Raw genomic sequence first — 16,807 nt, forward strand, 5'->3', positions numbered from 1 at the left:
CGTTGCACGTTATCTTTTGTAATTTGTGTAAATAAAGGATATTCTCATGGAATAGTTAAATGAAAGACATATTCACATAGGTGGCAATGGTGGGGAGACCCATCCTATTAATGCAGGAACAGCTGGTAGAAACTATGTGCATCAGACTTCTTCCCAACAGGGAAAGCTAGCACTTATTCACAGGATAGATGATAACTTTGTGATTGATGTGTGCACGTGCAGCCCCTGCTCCATCTAAACGTGACATTTCAGAGTTCCTGTCTCATGATGGATGGGGGTCCCAGCGGTCGGACCTCACCAGTCAGAAAATTGCTGCTGTGTTACCAGTACCAAGAACTGCACTTACAGTATCACTGTGCTTCACTTCAGCTGCACCATTTCTACATTTTGTGAATGTGCTTGAAGACGGTTGTAATAAACAAATGTTTTCCCTCCTGATTTGAAATAATTTGTCAATTCCAAATTTACAGTATATGTATAAGCTTTTGTCAAATTTATGCAAATACCGGTCATGATTTCTATTTGCTTATGTGCTCTCTTCCTAAAGAGCAGTTTCACTAAAACAGAAATTCCCACTGAAAATATGCGACACTAATATCATACCATCTACCCCCATGCCAGTCACTGACTGGTTTCAAAATGAGGGGGGGAGGGAAGATGGCACAAAAAAGGAATAGCATCTATGTGCACCATAATTTTCACCATATAAATGGGACTCAAAAATACTAGAATTCGGCATCCTAATACTTTCACTGCACCACATTGAGGTGACTTTTTTTTTTAATACACATGCACTTAAATGGAAATGTACTTTAGGATTAGATAATGTGCTAAATCTGAAAAACAAACTATTCGCATAGCAGGTAATACCGTAATACAGTTAGGTCCATATATATTTTGACATAGACGACATTTTTCTAATTTTGGTTATAAACATTAACACAATGAATTTAAAAAAAAACCAATTCAGATGCAGTTGAAGTTCAGACTTTCAGCTTTCATTTGAGGGTATCCACATTAAAACTCGATGAAGGGTTTGGGAGTTTCAGCTCCTTAACATGTGCCACCCTGTTTTTAAAGGGACCAAAAGTAATTGGACAGTTGACTCCAAGGCTATTTCATGGACAGGTGTGGGCAATCCCTTCATTATGTCATTCTCAATTAAGCAGATAAAAGGCCTGGAGTTGATTTGAGGTGTGGTGCTGCATTTGGAAGGTTTTGCAGTGAAGTAAACATGCGGTCAAAGGAGCTCTCCATGCAGGTGAAACAAGCCATCCTTAAGCTGCGAAAACAGAAAAAAAACCATCCAAGAAATTGCTACAATATTAGGTGTGACAAAATCTACAGTTTGGTACATCCTGAGAAAGAAAGAAAGCACTGGTGAACTCATCAATGCAAAAAGACCTGGGCCCCCACGGAAGACAACAGTGGTGGATGGTCGCAGAATAATCTCCATGGTGAAGAGAAACCCCTTCACAACAGCCGACCAAGTGACCAACACTCTCCAGGAGGTCGGCGTATCAATATCCAAATCCACCATAAAGAGAAGACTGCAGAAAAGTAAATACAGAGGGTTCACTGCACGTGCAAGCCACTCATAAGCATCAAGAATAAAAAGGCTAGACTGGACTTTGCTAAAAACATCTAAAAAAGCCAGCACAGTTCTGGAAGAACATTCTTTGGACAGAAGAAACCAATATCAACCTCTACCAGAATGATGGAAAGAGAAAAGTATGGCGAAGGCGCGGTACAGCTCATGATCCAAAGCATACCACATCATCTGTAAACCCGGCGGAGGCAGTGTGAGGCTTGGGCATGCATGGCTGCCAGTGGCACTGGGTCACTAGTGTTTATTGATGATGTGACACAGGACAGAAGCAGCCGAATGAATTCTGAGGTATTCAGAGCCGCCATACTGTGTGCTCAGATCCAGCCAAATGCAGCAAAACTGATTGGTCGTCGTTTCATACTACAGATGGACAATGACCCAAAACATAAAGCCAAAGCAACCCAGGAGTTTATTAAAGCAAAGAAGTGGAATATTATTGAATGGCCAAGTCAGTCACCTGATCTCAACCCAATTGAGCAGCATTTCACTTGTTAAAGACTAAACTTCAGACACTAAGACCCACAAACAAACAGCAACTGAAAACCACGGCAGTGAAGGCCTGGCAGAGCATCAAAAAGGAGGAAACACAGCGTCTGGTGATGTCCATGAGTTCAAGACTTCAGGCAGTCATTGCCAACAAAGGATTTTCAACCAAGTGCTAGAAATCAACATTTTTAAAAAAATTGTAGAATCAGTCCAATTACTTTTGGTCCATTTAAAAACAGGGTGGCACATGTTAAGGAGCTGAAACTCCTAAACCCTTAATCCAATTTTAATGTGGATACCATCAAATAAAAGCTGAAAGTCTGAACTTCAACTGCATCTGAAATGCTTTGTTTAAAATTTATTGTGGTAATGTCTATAACCAAAATTAGAAAAATGTTGTCTCTGTCCAAATATATATGGACCTAACTGTACCTACAGAGAGTAAATCAGCAGAACTGATTGTGGGACGTATATACTCAGTAATGTACTTTTCTGCTGCTTGATCTGCTAGAAGGGAGCCGGCACTTAATGTTTACTTTGAATCCTTACAATAATGTTATTCTGCGGCTTTTATTAAATGGGAAATATGTCAGTAAAGGAAGATTTTAAGCCTCGTCAGACAGAATTATATACAATGCGCTGAAGTTAGTTGTACCTGCACCCATTAAATTACACCCAAGGGCATGTGCACACTTTGAGTGTTTTCTTGCAGAAATGTCTTCGTCTTTTGGCAGGAAAAATGCTGTAGAAAATCCACAGAGTTTTTGGTGCCTTTTTGCAGCGTTTTGTCTTGTGCATTCACTGCGTGAAAAACGCAAAAAACATTGACATACTGCGGATTTAAATGCACAGCAAATCCTGAAAGGAAAAATACTGATCATGTGCACAGCACTTGAGGATTATCATAGACTTTGCTGGTATAAGGATTCCCTAGCGTTTTTTGGCCAATTCTACTTGAAAAAAATGCCACAAAAATGCACCATGTGCGCACAGCCTTATACTACTGATTCACATGGGGATCTCGAGTCGCTGGGAGGCTATTTATTGGGTCCTAATGTACCCTGTAACCTTTTTAAAGCATTTTGTAAGAAGTTTCTGTGGACAGCCTCTTACAGTATTTGCACATCCTATACAGTCCATTATCATCGGTGTTTCTCCAGTCACATCCAGAGCTGCATTTATGAAAAGTATGTGCTGTGCATCTCTGGATGAGATTATAAAGCATAGGTGATGGTGAACTTTTATATTAACGTTGTGATATTGATGGTAGAGACACAGTAGTTGGTGTGTTAGTGATCACTGATGTATCACTCTTTGACTAGGTGTGTCTTCTCTCTTCCCTTGTGCTGGCCGCAGAGACGTAGCCCGGTAAGATAAGCGTTGCTGCATATCTGATACGTTTTATTTATTTTGTTTGTTTTTCTTATCATTTTAAAATGTTTGGACAAAAGTTTTACTTTAAGTATGAAAAATCTGTTTGGTTTTCTTTCTTTGCAGTATCAGAAGTGCAACAAGTTGTATTTCAGAAGTTTTATACATCGTTTACAAGTTATAGCTTTTAGGAGGCAGTTATGTCTTCTGATATTCTGACAACAAGCCATTGTTTTGCAAAACCTACTGCTAAATATCTCTCCTCTCACTCTTCTCTCTCAATCTTCTCTCCTCTCGCGCTCTTCTCTCCTCTCGCTCGCTCTTCTCTCCTCTCGCTCGCTCTTCTCTCCTCTCGCTCACTCTTCTCTCCTCTCGCTCGCTCTTCTCTCTCGCTCGCTCTTCTCTCCTCTCGCTCGCTCTTCTCTCCTCTCGCTCGCTCTTCTCTCCTCTCGCTCGCTCTTCTCTCCTCTCGCTCGCTCTTCTCTCCTCTCGCTCGCTCTTCTCTCCTCTCGCTCGCTCTTCTCTCCTCTCGCTCGCTCTTCTCTCCTCTCGCTCGCTCTTCTCTCCTCTCGCTCGCTCTTCTCTCCTCTCGCTCGCTCTTCTCTCCTCTCGCTCGCTCTTCTCTCCTCTCGCTCGCTCTTCTCTCCTCTCGCTCGCTCTTCTCTCCTCTCGCTCGCTCTTCTCTCCGCTCGCTCTTCTCTCCTCTCCTCTCGCTCGCTCTTCTCTCCTCTCCGCTCGCTCGCTCTTCTCTCCTTCCTCCTCGCTCGCTCTCCTTCCTCCTCGCTCGCTCTTCTCTCCTTCCTCCTCGCTCGCTCGCTCTTCTCTCCTTCCTCCTCGCTCGCTCGCTCTTCTCTCCTTCCCCCTCGCTCGCTCGCTCTTCTCTCCTTCCCCCTCGCTCGCTCGCTCTTCTCTCCTTCCTCCTCTCTCGCTCGCTCTTCTCTCCTCTCCGCTCGCTTGCTCTTCTCTCCTCTCCGCTCGCTCGCTCTTCTCTCCTCTCGCTCGCTCGCTCTTCTCTCCGCTCGCTCTTCTCTCCTCTCGCTCGCTCTTCTCTCCTCGCTCGCTCGCTCGCTCTTCTCTCCTCTCCTTCCTCCTCTCTCGCTCTTCTGTCCTTCTTCCTCTCGCTCGCTCTTCTCTCTCCGGTGCTAGTTATGATGCTTTTTTTGCATCGGGTACTGGATGCAGGTTCCACAGATTCCAGCTGAAGGTCTAAGAACCTGTGCAGACAATTTCATAGCTGTCTGTTCAGTGGTCTGGCTGAGACTTGCACCTATAGTACAGGCACATTAAGCTTGTCTGGAACTGACCTGAGAACTTTCCATTGCCTGTTGACGGGGTTACCAAAAACCCCATATGCATGTATGGTATGCAAATTCTCTCTGTCTTTTAAACTGATTTCCGCGCTGATTCATGTAAGCGTACCTTTTAACCTTCTCATCTTGCAAATAATTTGCTTTTAAGAGTCTACTAACACACACAAGCTATTATCTTCTAGTTTTTGTATGGTTTTATGACATTGAGAATCATTGTGTGTCCTATAACCTTCCTCTTCTGCTTCCATGAACTAAATAACCAGCGGGTGTTACTAAAACGTGGCGTTTGAATTACCGTAATTGTTGTACGACTATAACTTAACGACTATGATAGTAATGTGTGTCTGCTGAGTGCATGATAACCAGTGCATGCTGCACGCTTTAATAAGTGTTTGTTTTTATTTATTAATAGGGAACAATTAAGAGACGCTTGTCAAGTAAGTAGAAGGATCTAGTTTAGTTTATTCACAGACGTGTATCGATGAGTGTACTATCATAGTATATAATGTGTACAGAACATTAAGGACTCCATCACTGAACAGGCAACAATTGTGAAAATAAAAAATAGTTTTGTGCTGCCATTTATCTTTAGTCTATGGACCTGTAGGAGGACATATTTATTTTTGTGCCAAGCTAGAGTTTTTAGGTGTAATATTTTGGAGTACATAAATTCTCAATCACTTTCAATTGCAGTTTTTTTTTTTTTTACAATTTTAGATTTTTTTTTTCTTCTTTATTTCAACTCTTTCCATATAGGATAAATAATTGTACATTTTTATAGATGAGACTTTATTGAAGTAGTTGAACAAATATGCATATTTTCTAAAAAAATTTAAACTTTTTTGTAACCGAGTGTTAATAAAAAAAAAAAAAAAATATATATATATAGATATAGATATAGATATAGATATAGATATACATATATATATACATATATATAGATAGATAGATAGATAGATAGATAGATAGATAGATAGATAGATATAAACTTTCTTTAATTCACTTTTTTGTTTTATACTATACCTTTTAGTTTCTGTTGCTGCAGTACAACACAGTCGGCACTTACCCTGTGATGAGCGCGCTCAGCTCCATACACATACACCCACATTTCTAATAATTGCATTCTTCAGAAAACAATTTCACACCATATTATTATTATTATTATTATTATTATTTTTACTTTGCGTTTTGTTATTTCTCTTTTATTCTCCTTGGAAATGTATGAATGCCTTGACAACTGGGTGTTACTATTTTAATATTTTTTTAAAGAATGCAAGAACAGTATTTACTAAAATAGATATATCAGCAATGGTAATGGTCTTCTGTAAAAAAAAAAAAAGACCAATCATTATTCAGACAGCCGAGAAGCCACATTTGCCTAGTAAGTCTGTTTTGGGAAACTGACAACCCTAATGTTTTGTACATGGAGTAGACCGCATTGTGTTTTCCTTCTCGATACTAAAATTAAAGTTGTTTCATATCTGTATTTCATGTAACAACGGCCGCTAACTTCGTACATTCAGTTGTATAGGACCACTCCTCAGCGGGTGGTCGGGGAGCTTTATGCAGGGGAAAAAAAATAAAATCAAACGCTAGATCAAGACTTGCTCTTCATTCTCCGGATTCACGGGGAGCCCAGAAGTCAGGCTGCCACCGATGAGGAATTGAAGGCATATCCCAGCGATGATGCCAAAATGGGACTAACCCAATAAGTTGCTTCATTTTCACTTTTGCTCTGTTCTTTATTTAAAAACAGACTTTGAATCTGAATGATGAAATGATGCACAATATATAGGAAATGATCCTTATATTATAGCTTTTAAAAAAATAAAAAAAAAACGTTGGGTAAAATTAGTTTTATGTGTAGGCATATTGGGTAATACATTAATATATAGTTTCTGCAAACCGGCTGAGAGGAACGTTTCCCACATTTATCAAAACTTTGTTTTATTTCTTTAGGTGAAGAGATAGCAAGGCCACGGCGTTCTACTCCTACAGCTGAACTTGCCAGGTTAGTGATCAATGTGAAGAATATGTGCAAACCAAAGTGTGCAGAAATGCTCATTATTGGCAACTGGGGTCTTCCAGAAAAATTGTAAACATTTGCAATTTTTTTTTTTTTTTTTGCTTTTGCAACCTTTCCAAAGAGTAAAAAAAAAATATGCTTTGACTTTTTTTTTTTTTTTCCCGTTATAAACTTTAGTAGGAAAGCGCCTGCAGAATTGTTTGGTCCTCCCCTGGAGTCTGCCTTTCAAGGTCCAAAGTCTGAAGGTAAAAATATATTTTTTTTATGCCAGCCGCCTCTTTACATTTTGTTCATTTATGGCATATCTAAAGAATAAGCTATAAATGTATGAAAGATGCAGGTCTCCCCTCTCTATCGAGGATAAGGCCCCCATTGTTCGCCTTTGTAGGTTGAGAGGAGGCTGCACATGCAGGGTTCTCTACATCTGTGTGAACAGTAGCACAGTGTGGTTTGCCAGCAATAGAGCAAAACAAATATTTTGCGCCACATTAAAATTTACACCATTTGTGCTCCCAGAGTCCCTTCCGTAGTCCCCAAGCACATGTATTGTTAAAAAAAGTACTGATGGAATTAAAGTCTAAGTTCACATTTCCGATTTCTCCTGGAGAAAAGTACTGCAATGCCGCTTCCTCGGAGTGAACCCCAAGGAGGAGCTGTGTAATATGTATGCTGGCCTTTATGTAATAGTTACTGAGATGTTCTTTCTTTGTAGCTAAACATACTTGTATATAGACATGTAAATCTCTTCTAGTTCCACTAGACCAGTCTGAAATATGGGGAGCCTCTCAAACAAGCAGTGCACCTTCAGAATCTCCAAAGTTGTCACGACCATTCCCGACTGGAAGTGAGTAGACTGTCCATGCTACTTTATAAAAGTGGTAGTAAAGGGAAATTATTACGCTCTTCAGACTCCATAATGCATAGGTAGTGCAACAATAAGTCAATCACCGCCCTTGCCAATATTAGAAGTACTAATTAGTGATTAAAAGTAAGTATCAAAAGTAATTTTTTTTTATTAATAAAATTTTAAAGCGTATTAGTATTTACTTACGTTCTATTGTAGTATTCTAGTATTAAAGGGCTTGTTTAGGCATCTAATATTCAGGTCATCAATATCTGTTGAATTGGGTCCGTCACCAGGCCTCCCCTACTGATCAGCTCCATTTCCTGCCGAAAACTGCACATCCCCTTCTGTTCAAGAGAATAGGAGCTGGAAAAAGACACAATGAACGGAGATGTGCTGTTCACCTCCATTCAGTTGTACTTGGACTGTGAATATCGGATGTGTGAAGTCGGATTTATGTACAGAAACAAATACCAATAAATTGATCGGTGATATAACGTCTAGCCTAAATGGTTTCTTCAATTTTTTTTCTGTTTTAGCACCCCCACCCATTCCACCCAAAAATATTCCTGCCACGCCACCCAGAACTGCTTCACCAGCTGTAGTAGGTGAGTACTGCTACTTCTCTTCTCAATTTATTGTATTCAAGTGCTAAACCTTGGGGAAAAAAACCTCTGTGTTCATGTAATAGCTGCAGTTTGTGGTTTTCGTAATGAAAGTCGGCACCCAATCCCAGATGGCTCGATCCTTATTCAATCATAGAAAAAAAAACATAAATTTCATAGATTCATTTTTGTAAATACAGTTTTACTAGACTGAAAGCTAAAAAAAATTATAAAGATTGTACGTTTTTACTAACTTCTGCATTTTCTGTTTTGTATTGGATATTTTATAGAATCTATATTTTATCATTTTTAGATCAAGGAACTGCTGCAGAAGAGCAGAAAGAAACGGCCACCACAGATGAACGACCCGCTTCTATGAGTGATGTAGACAGTATTTTCGGCCCAGTTTTATCTCCCAAATCTGTGGCTATCAACACTGAAGACAAGTGGATCAGATTTCATGACCAGTCCCCTGAAAAAATGTGTTCACCACCTCTTCCTTCTTCTCCACGTCCCCCTCGTTCTCCTCTTCCTCCTCCTCGCTCTCCTCCTCCTCGTTCTCCTCTTCCTCCTTGTTCTCCACCTCCCCGTTGTTCTCCTCCTCCTCCTCGTTCTCCTCCTCCTCCTCGTTCACCCCCTCCTCCTCGTTCACCCCCTCCTCCTCGTTCTTCTCCTCCCCCTCGTTCTCCTATTCCCCCTTGTTCTCCTCCACCCCCTCGTTCTCCTCCTCCACCACATTCACCTCCACCCCCTCTTTCTCCTCCACCCCCTCGTTCACCTCCGCCTCCTCTTTCTTCCCCTCCTCCACTTTCTCCCATGCCCCCTGCTTCTCTATCACCTCCTTCATCCCCACCTCCAGCTCCTTCTCCACCCTCCCCTCTGTCCACAACATTGGTTGAATCTCCACCTCCTGAAGCATCAAACAGCCCCTGCGAACCGCTGCCTCCTACAGAAACTTGTCGAAGTATACCGTCACCTCTCAACCTGGAAGAAGTCCACAAAAAAATTGCCGAAAAGTCACTTCTTACAGATGATATCCCGGAGACTGTTGCTTCTCCTAAAGATTTTAGCCTTGGTCAAAGAGCTACACCTCCCCCACCGCCACCACCTACGTACAGAGCTGTTGTGTCATCTCCAGGACCTAGTGGTACAGGAAGTGCAAGTGGTATGTTTTATGATAGATCACTAACAATGATTAACCCCTTTCTGACATTAGACGTACTATCCCGTCGAGGTGGTATGGGCCCGTATGACCACTGACTGGATAGTACGTCTAACGCGATCAGCCGCACTCACGGGGGGAGCGCAGCCGATCGCGGCCAGGTATCAGCTGCTGATGACGGTTTAACCGTTGAAACGCGTTGTGGTTCAACACTAAAATCCTTGTTTTGGTCTCATTCCCAGCGCTCCTAGGACCGTTATTACTATTTACTGCAGGTATCAGCTGACTATCACAGCTGACATCCAGCACTATGTGCCAGGAGTAGTCACAGACCGCTCCTGGCACATTAACCCCCGGAACACTGCGATCAAACATGATCGCAGCGTTCCGGCGGCATAGGGAAGCATTGCGCAGGGAGGGGGCTCCCTGCGTGCTTCCCTGAGACCCTGAGCATCTCCTCCGTCCTCCTTCCTGCAGGCCCCGGATCCAAGATGGCCGCGGGGCTCCTTCCGGGTCCTGAAGGGAGGTGGCTTGCAACCGCCTGCTGAGGGCAGGCGCCGGCAAGCCTCCTGCAGTGCCTGTCAGATTGCTGATCTGACACAGTGAATTGCAAAGTGTCAGATCAGCGATCTAACACTTTACCATGATGCCCCACACTGGGACAAAGTAAAAAGGTAAAAAAAAAGTATTTACGTGTGTTAAAAAAAAAAAAAAAATCCTAAATAAATAAAAATAATATTGTTCCAATAAATACACTTCTTTATGTAAATAAAAAAAACAATAAAAGTACACATTTAGTATCGCCGCGTCCGTAACGACCCGACCTATAAAACTGTCCCAGTAGTTAACCCCGTCAGTGAACACCGTAAAAAAAAAAAAACTGGGCAAAAAACAATTCTTTATCATCATACTGCCGAACAAAAAGTGGAATAACACGCGATCAAAAAGATGGATATAAATAAACATTATACCGCCAAAAATGTCAGCATCTTTCTTTCAATGTTCTTTTTATTGCAAATTATTAAGATTTACAAACATTTTGAGAGAGTAATATAGAAACATAGTTAGTAAGGCCGAAAAAAGACATTTGTCCATCCAGTTCAGCCTATATTCCATCATAATAAATAGATCTACGTCCTTCTACAGAACCTAATAATTGTATGATACATTATTGTTCTGCTCCAGGAAGACATCCAGGCCTCTCTTGAACCCCTCGACTGAGTTCGCCATCACCACCTCCTCAGGCAAGCAATTCCAGATTCTCACTGCCCTAACAGTAAAGAATCCTCTTCTATGTTGGTGGAAAAACCTTCTCTCCTCCAGACGCAAAGAATGCCCCCTTGTGCCCGTCACCTTCCTTGGTATAAACAGATCCTCAGCGAGATATTTGTATTGTCCCCTTATATACTTATACATGGTTATTAGATCGCCCCTCAGTCGTCTTTTTTCTAGACTAAATAATCCTAATTTCGCTAATCTGTCTGGGTATTGTAGTTCTCCCATCCCCTTTATTAATTTTGTTGCCCTCCTTTGTACTCTCTCTAGTTCCATTATATCCTTCCTGAGCACCGGTGCCCAAAACTGGACACAGTACTCCATGTGCGGTCTAACTAGGGATTTGTACAGAGGCAGTATAATGCTCTCATCATGTGTATCCAGACCTCTTTTAATGCACCCCATGATCCTGTTTGCCTTGGCAGCTGCTGCCTGGCACTGGCTGCTCCAGGTAAGTTTATCATTAACTAGGATCCCCAAGTCCTTCTCCCTGTCAGATTTACCCAGTGGTAAATATAAGTGAAATAATGAACAAAAACGCAATCAAGAGATCATCAGGTTTTTACAAAGAAACAGCTCTAAAAGGTATTGTTGTAAATCTCTCAAAGGTGATCAAAACCGTAACATTTGACAAATGGCAAGCGGATACCCTCTTATAAAGAGAAGTAGTATTAGTCAATTGTCAATACAAAAAGGAGATAAAGATGAGAAAGAGAATCAAGTAGGTGGGACTAAGAGAAGAAAAAAAGAGAAAAGGGAGTGAGGGAGGGTAGAGAGAGGGGGGGGGGGAAGAGGGGGACACACTGGGATGAGTACTCTTATTTAATAGTTATATCGCAGAGTGGAATACATTCTGAGTCCTGAATCGGGCCCAAGGGTTCCAGATATTTTGAAATTTTGTGAACGAGTGGTTAGTTTTGGCTGCAAGTTCCTCTATGCGGTACAGTTGGTCTATTTTGAGATAAATTTGCTTAATTGAGGGTGTAATTTTAGTGTTCCAATTTGAAGGAATCAAGGATTTACTCGCAGCCAAAATGAATTGTGCTAATTTTGAAGCCTTCTCGTCTCCTGGCCACAGTGGTAGGTTCAGGAAGACGTTTTCCGGTTTTAAAGGAGTGCTTTCCTCCAGTACATCTTGGATGATTGAGGCCAACGCCTTCCATAGGGGGGAAAGGGATTGGCATGACCACCACATGTGCAAATAGTTGCCAACCTCTGCCCCACATCTCCAACAGTCAGAGTTAGATGAGCGATACCATTTCTTGATTTGACTGGGAGTTAAGTACCATCTGGAAATAATTTTAAATTAATTTTCTTGGATGCGCACACAGGCAGAGGGACCATGTGAATTTCCATATATATATTTGATTTGAGACTCGAAGGAAATAGCTAGATCTTTCTCCCATCTAGCTAGGTATGCCCTTTTCATTGAGGTGTCTAATTGAAGTAGGGATTGGTATATTGTCGATAGAGACTTAGTGGGTATTTTTGATCTGGCACATAGTGTTTCATAAGGGGTTAGTGATCTACTAAGGTCAATAGATTGGCGGTGGTGGCGAATGATATGAGAAAGTTTACCATATTGTAGAAATGTTAGACCTGAGAGTCCCGGGATTTGAAGTAAATCCTGTAGAGGAAGAAGAGTCCCATCTACAATCAATTGCTCAAGTGGAATATGGGCTGCACAACTGGGTAGCGAGTCTACGATGTCAGTGACCATAGTTAGTGGTGAGATAGGGGGTGCTAGCGATGGGCCAACTTTCTTCCATATTTTAAAAGTAGCAGAAGTGAATATATTTTGTAATTTAGGTGGGGTCATATCTTTAGCATGACCTAATAACATGGAGTGCAGAGGTATAGGGGACAATGCTTCTTCAATGTTTAACCATTGTTTATCTACTGATTTCCTGATCCAGTGGATCGTTCTTGTAATATGGGCTGCTTGATAGTATTTTAAAATATCTGGAGCTCCAATCCCACCTAAATCTTTTGGAAGGGAAAGCGTTTTGGCGTTAATGCGTGATTTACCCTTTTGCCAGATATAGCCCAAAAATAAAGAATGCACTTTAGCCAAATAGGAGCACGGTAATTGTATTGGGAGCATGTTGAGGATATAGATAAACTTTGGAAGAATTATGCTTTTTAGAATATTTTTCCTGCCTACCCAAGATAGATAAGTGTCTTTCCAGGAGCGAATGAGTGTGGTAGTGTTTTCCAATAGTCTGGAACATAACTGTATGCCTAGATATGTTAGACTTTTCGGTCTCCAAGGGAAGGGGAATGACGATTTAAGGCTATTGACTATATTATTAGGTAGTCCAAGGTTTAGAAGCTCAGACTTAGATTCATTTATTTTGAAATTGGATAGTATGCTGTACCTCTCCAAAGTGTTCATAATGGCTGGAATGCTGCTCAATGGTTTTGAGATAATTAATAATAGGTCATCCGCGAAGGCCGCCACCTTAGGGTATGTAAACAGGAACACATGGGCTACTTGCACAGTGAACAAGTCTGTATGATCATGTTCACACACCACCAAGAAACCTGAAGACACAAAAGAGAATAGTAAAACCAAAAACACTCAGTTTGAAACTCAGGTTTTTAAATACATCAGATAGGGATTGCATACATTAGTTAGGACTGCTCTGATATGGGTATACCGTGAAGATTGGTAGAGCAGCTTAGTATACATTTTTTGCAAAAAACGTATCAACCAAATACCCTGTTATTTACATCTTTTACTAGCACTTGCGGATTACTGCAACATTTTTTCAAACTGAGTGTTTTTGGTTTTACTATTCTCTTTTGTGTCTTCACCTTAGGGTATGTGCACACGTCCGGATTTTTAGCGTTTTTTTTGCGGAATTTCGCGATAAAAACGCTATAATTCCTCATCAAAAACGCTAAAAATATGCATCCTATCATTTAGAATGCATTCCGGATTTTTTGTTCAGATGGATGCGTTTTTTTCCGCAAAAAAAACGCAATCCGCAAAAAGAATGGCCATGCTCATTCTTTTTGCGGATTTTTTGCGGATTTCATGCATTCAGGGAAAAAAAAAAAAAATCCGCGCAAAAAACGCGAGAAATCCGCGCGGAAAAAAACGCGATTTTCTGGCAGAATTCTCCGGATTTTGTCAGGAAAAAAACCTGACGTGTGCACATACCCTTAAAGTGGATGCCTTGAATGTGAAGTCCTTCAATATCAATGCATTGTTGTATGGCCTGTAATAGAGGCTCAATTGAAAGTACAAAGAGTAGCGGCGATAGCGGACAGCCTTGTCTTGTGCCATTGAATATCTGGAATGAGTCTGTAAGCGACCCATTGATTCTGATTCTAGCTGAGGGCGCAGAATACATTCCCATAATACAAAAACGTCATCTTGTCCCGCAAAAAAACGAGCCGCCATACAGAGTCATCAGTGAAAAAATAAAAAAGTTATAGCCCTTAGAATAAAGCGATGCAAAAATAATTGCTGTAAAATAGTTTTTATTGTATAAAAGCGCCAAAACATAAAAAAAATAATATAAATGAGGTATCGCTGCAATCGTACTGACCCGAAGAATAAAACTGCTTTATCAATTTTACCAAACGCAGAACGGTATAAACACCTCCGCCAAAAGAAATTCACAATTTGTTGGTTTTTGTTCATTCTGCCTAACAAAAATTTGAATAAAAAGCGATCAAAAAATGTCACGTGCCCGAAAATGGTACCAATAAAAATGCCAACTCGTCCCGCAAAAAACAAGCCCTCGCATGACTCTGTGGACCAAAGTATGGAAAAATTATAGCTCTCAGAATGTGGTAATGCAAAAAATATTTTTTTGCAATAAAAAGCATCGATTAGTGTGTGACAGCTGCCAATCATAAAAACCTGCTATAAATAGTAAATCAAACCCCCCATTATCACCGCCTTAGTTAGGAAAAAATAATAAAATAAAAAAATGTATTTATTTCCATTTTCCTGTTAGGGTTAGGGTTGGGGCTAAAGTTTTCACGGCTCCGCGTTATAAACTTTAGTGAAATACTTAGGTGTTCAAAGTGCTCACCACACATCTAGATAAGTTCCTTGGGGGGTCTAGTTTCCAACATGGGGGTCACTTGTGGGGGTTTCTACTGTTTAGGTGCATCAGGGGCTCTGCAAACGCAACGTGACGCCCACAGACCATTCCATCAATGTCTGCATTCCAAAACGCCACTTCTTCCCTTCCGAGCTCTGCCATGCACCCAAACAGTAGTTTTCTCGCACGTATGGGGTATCGGCGTACTTCCGACAAATTGCACAACAACTTTTGGGGTCCAATTTCTCCCGATACCCTTGGGAAAATAAAAAATTGGGGGCTAAAAGATAGTTTTTGTGGGGGAAAAAAAGATTTTTTTTTATTTTCACGGCTCTACATTATAAACTTCTGTGAAGCACTTGGGGGTTCAAGGTGCTCACCACACATCTAGATAAGTTCCTTAGGGGGTAAGTAATTAAGTGTATATGTATCTATACAGTGACTCCACCAGCAGAATAGTGAGCTCAGCTCTTTAGTATGACACATGGTTTAATTTCGGATCAGTACAGGATAAGAAATATAATTTCTCAGCTTTTTCTGTAGATTACTTTTACTGTTATTGTAATCCGTGGACAGTCACTGTAATATTTCACGCTTACTTTTTTCCTTTTTAAGGAACATCCTCTCCTGCTCGTCCTGCCACTCCTCTTGCCACCTGCAGTACAACCCCACCACCACCACCTCCTCGTCCGCCATCTCGCCCTAAAGTAGCACCCGGGAAACCTGCAGTAACAGATGTGAGTTCTTTTCCTTTGCATTTGAAGGGAACATGCCGGGAATATTGATCATCTATTTGTAGTAACTGATTTCCTTTGGCTATGGATCCTAAAATCCTGCTTTATGTACCGTACATGTTGTATAGATTTTATTGCAGCCAGTCTAACCTCTGAGACTTGTATGTTTCTGAACACAGCTGGGTGGTCTTCCGTCATGTTTGTGCATACAGGTGACCTTTACGTCTTCTTTTGCAGTCACGACCATTCAGTCCACCCGTCCATTCATCCAGCCCACCTCCCATTGCCCCCTTGGCACGAGCTGAGAGCACGTCCTCTATTTCTTCTGCAACATCCCTGAGTGCAGCCACCACACCAACAGTCGGTAAAGACTTTTCGCATTTGTCATATTTTTCAGTATGTTCCACTGTAAACATAACTACCTTATACAACACACCCATACATAATAATCCTCGGCAGGTAGGCTTTTATGGAGCAGAGGTGGTTGTATAGATTGGCAGAGGCTTCTTCCAGGATTATGTGCAGATCAGGGACCACATTGTTGTGGCATGCAATAGGCATGTCCAAATAGCGCTCTGACTCTCCATGTAGTCCGATTCTTAAAGCGGGTTCACATGTAGTGGGTGGACTCAAAAAAAAAAAAAAAATATATATATATATATATATATATATATATATATATATATATATATATTTTTATATTTATTAACAATCTACCAAGTTTTAAAAGGTTGAAGAAAGAAAATAATAAGTATAGTGCTCCCACAGGCTTCAGACTTTTTATTTTTCGTTAGTGGTAAGTTTTACAATAATGGCATTCATGTGGAGTAATGAACATACATATTATTTCCTGCTATTTGGACATTTCCTGTAAGGAAAACATTCTCAAAACCAAATATTTATGTAAATATGGCCGTAGAGGTTGCCTGATGGCATATGGATGGCGAAAGGGGTCAACCTAGGGATCCTCCTCTATGAGCCAGTACTAAGAGCTGCCTTGGCGAAGTTCAGCTTTCCACGTTTTACATCGATGACGTTATAGCTGAATGGTCACCATGTAATGCCACATTTCCATCTATGTGTTTTATGACTGACCTGTAGATAAAATTAACTTTGTCTCATACTTGCCCTCTTGCGTACAATTGCTTCTTGACACTTGAACACATTTTTCTTTCTTTAGTTATGTTTTGATATTTTTTTAATCAGTTTCTGTTTATTAAGGTGGTCCTAGTAACTTTTTCTTCAATTACTATTCCAACTGCTGAAAATATATATATATATATATATATATATATATATATATATATATATATATATATATAAT

The 16,807-nt window shown here is 40.7% G+C and overlaps 1 protein-coding gene across 1 annotated transcript in view; it reads left to right on the forward strand.

Moving 5' to 3' along the window:
- SGIP1 (SH3GL interacting endocytic adaptor 1) overlaps positions 1 to 16,807 on the forward strand; it is a 106,400-nt gene that overhangs the window by 39,059 nt on the left and 50,534 nt on the right. Inside the window, exons 8-16 of the mRNA XM_069738213.1 lie at positions 3,452 to 3,463; positions 5,189 to 5,213; positions 6,736 to 6,787; positions 6,980 to 7,047; positions 7,554 to 7,646; positions 8,186 to 8,254; positions 8,565 to 9,416; positions 15,365 to 15,486; positions 15,721 to 15,847. Of these exons, the coding sequence (XP_069594314.1) occupies positions 3,452 to 3,463; positions 5,189 to 5,213; positions 6,736 to 6,787; positions 6,980 to 7,047; positions 7,554 to 7,646; positions 8,186 to 8,254; positions 8,565 to 9,416; positions 15,365 to 15,486; positions 15,721 to 15,847 (1,420 nt within the window). The remainder of the gene's footprint in view (positions 1 to 3,451; positions 3,464 to 5,188; positions 5,214 to 6,735; positions 6,788 to 6,979; positions 7,048 to 7,553; positions 7,647 to 8,185; positions 8,255 to 8,564; positions 9,417 to 15,364; positions 15,487 to 15,720; positions 15,848 to 16,807) is intronic.

This window comes from Ranitomeya imitator, chromosome 8, assembly GCF_032444005.1.
Source record: "Ranitomeya imitator isolate aRanImi1 chromosome 8, aRanImi1.pri, whole genome shotgun sequence".
In the NCBI taxonomy this organism is placed as follows: domain Eukaryota; kingdom Metazoa; phylum Chordata; class Amphibia; order Anura; family Dendrobatidae; genus Ranitomeya; species Ranitomeya imitator.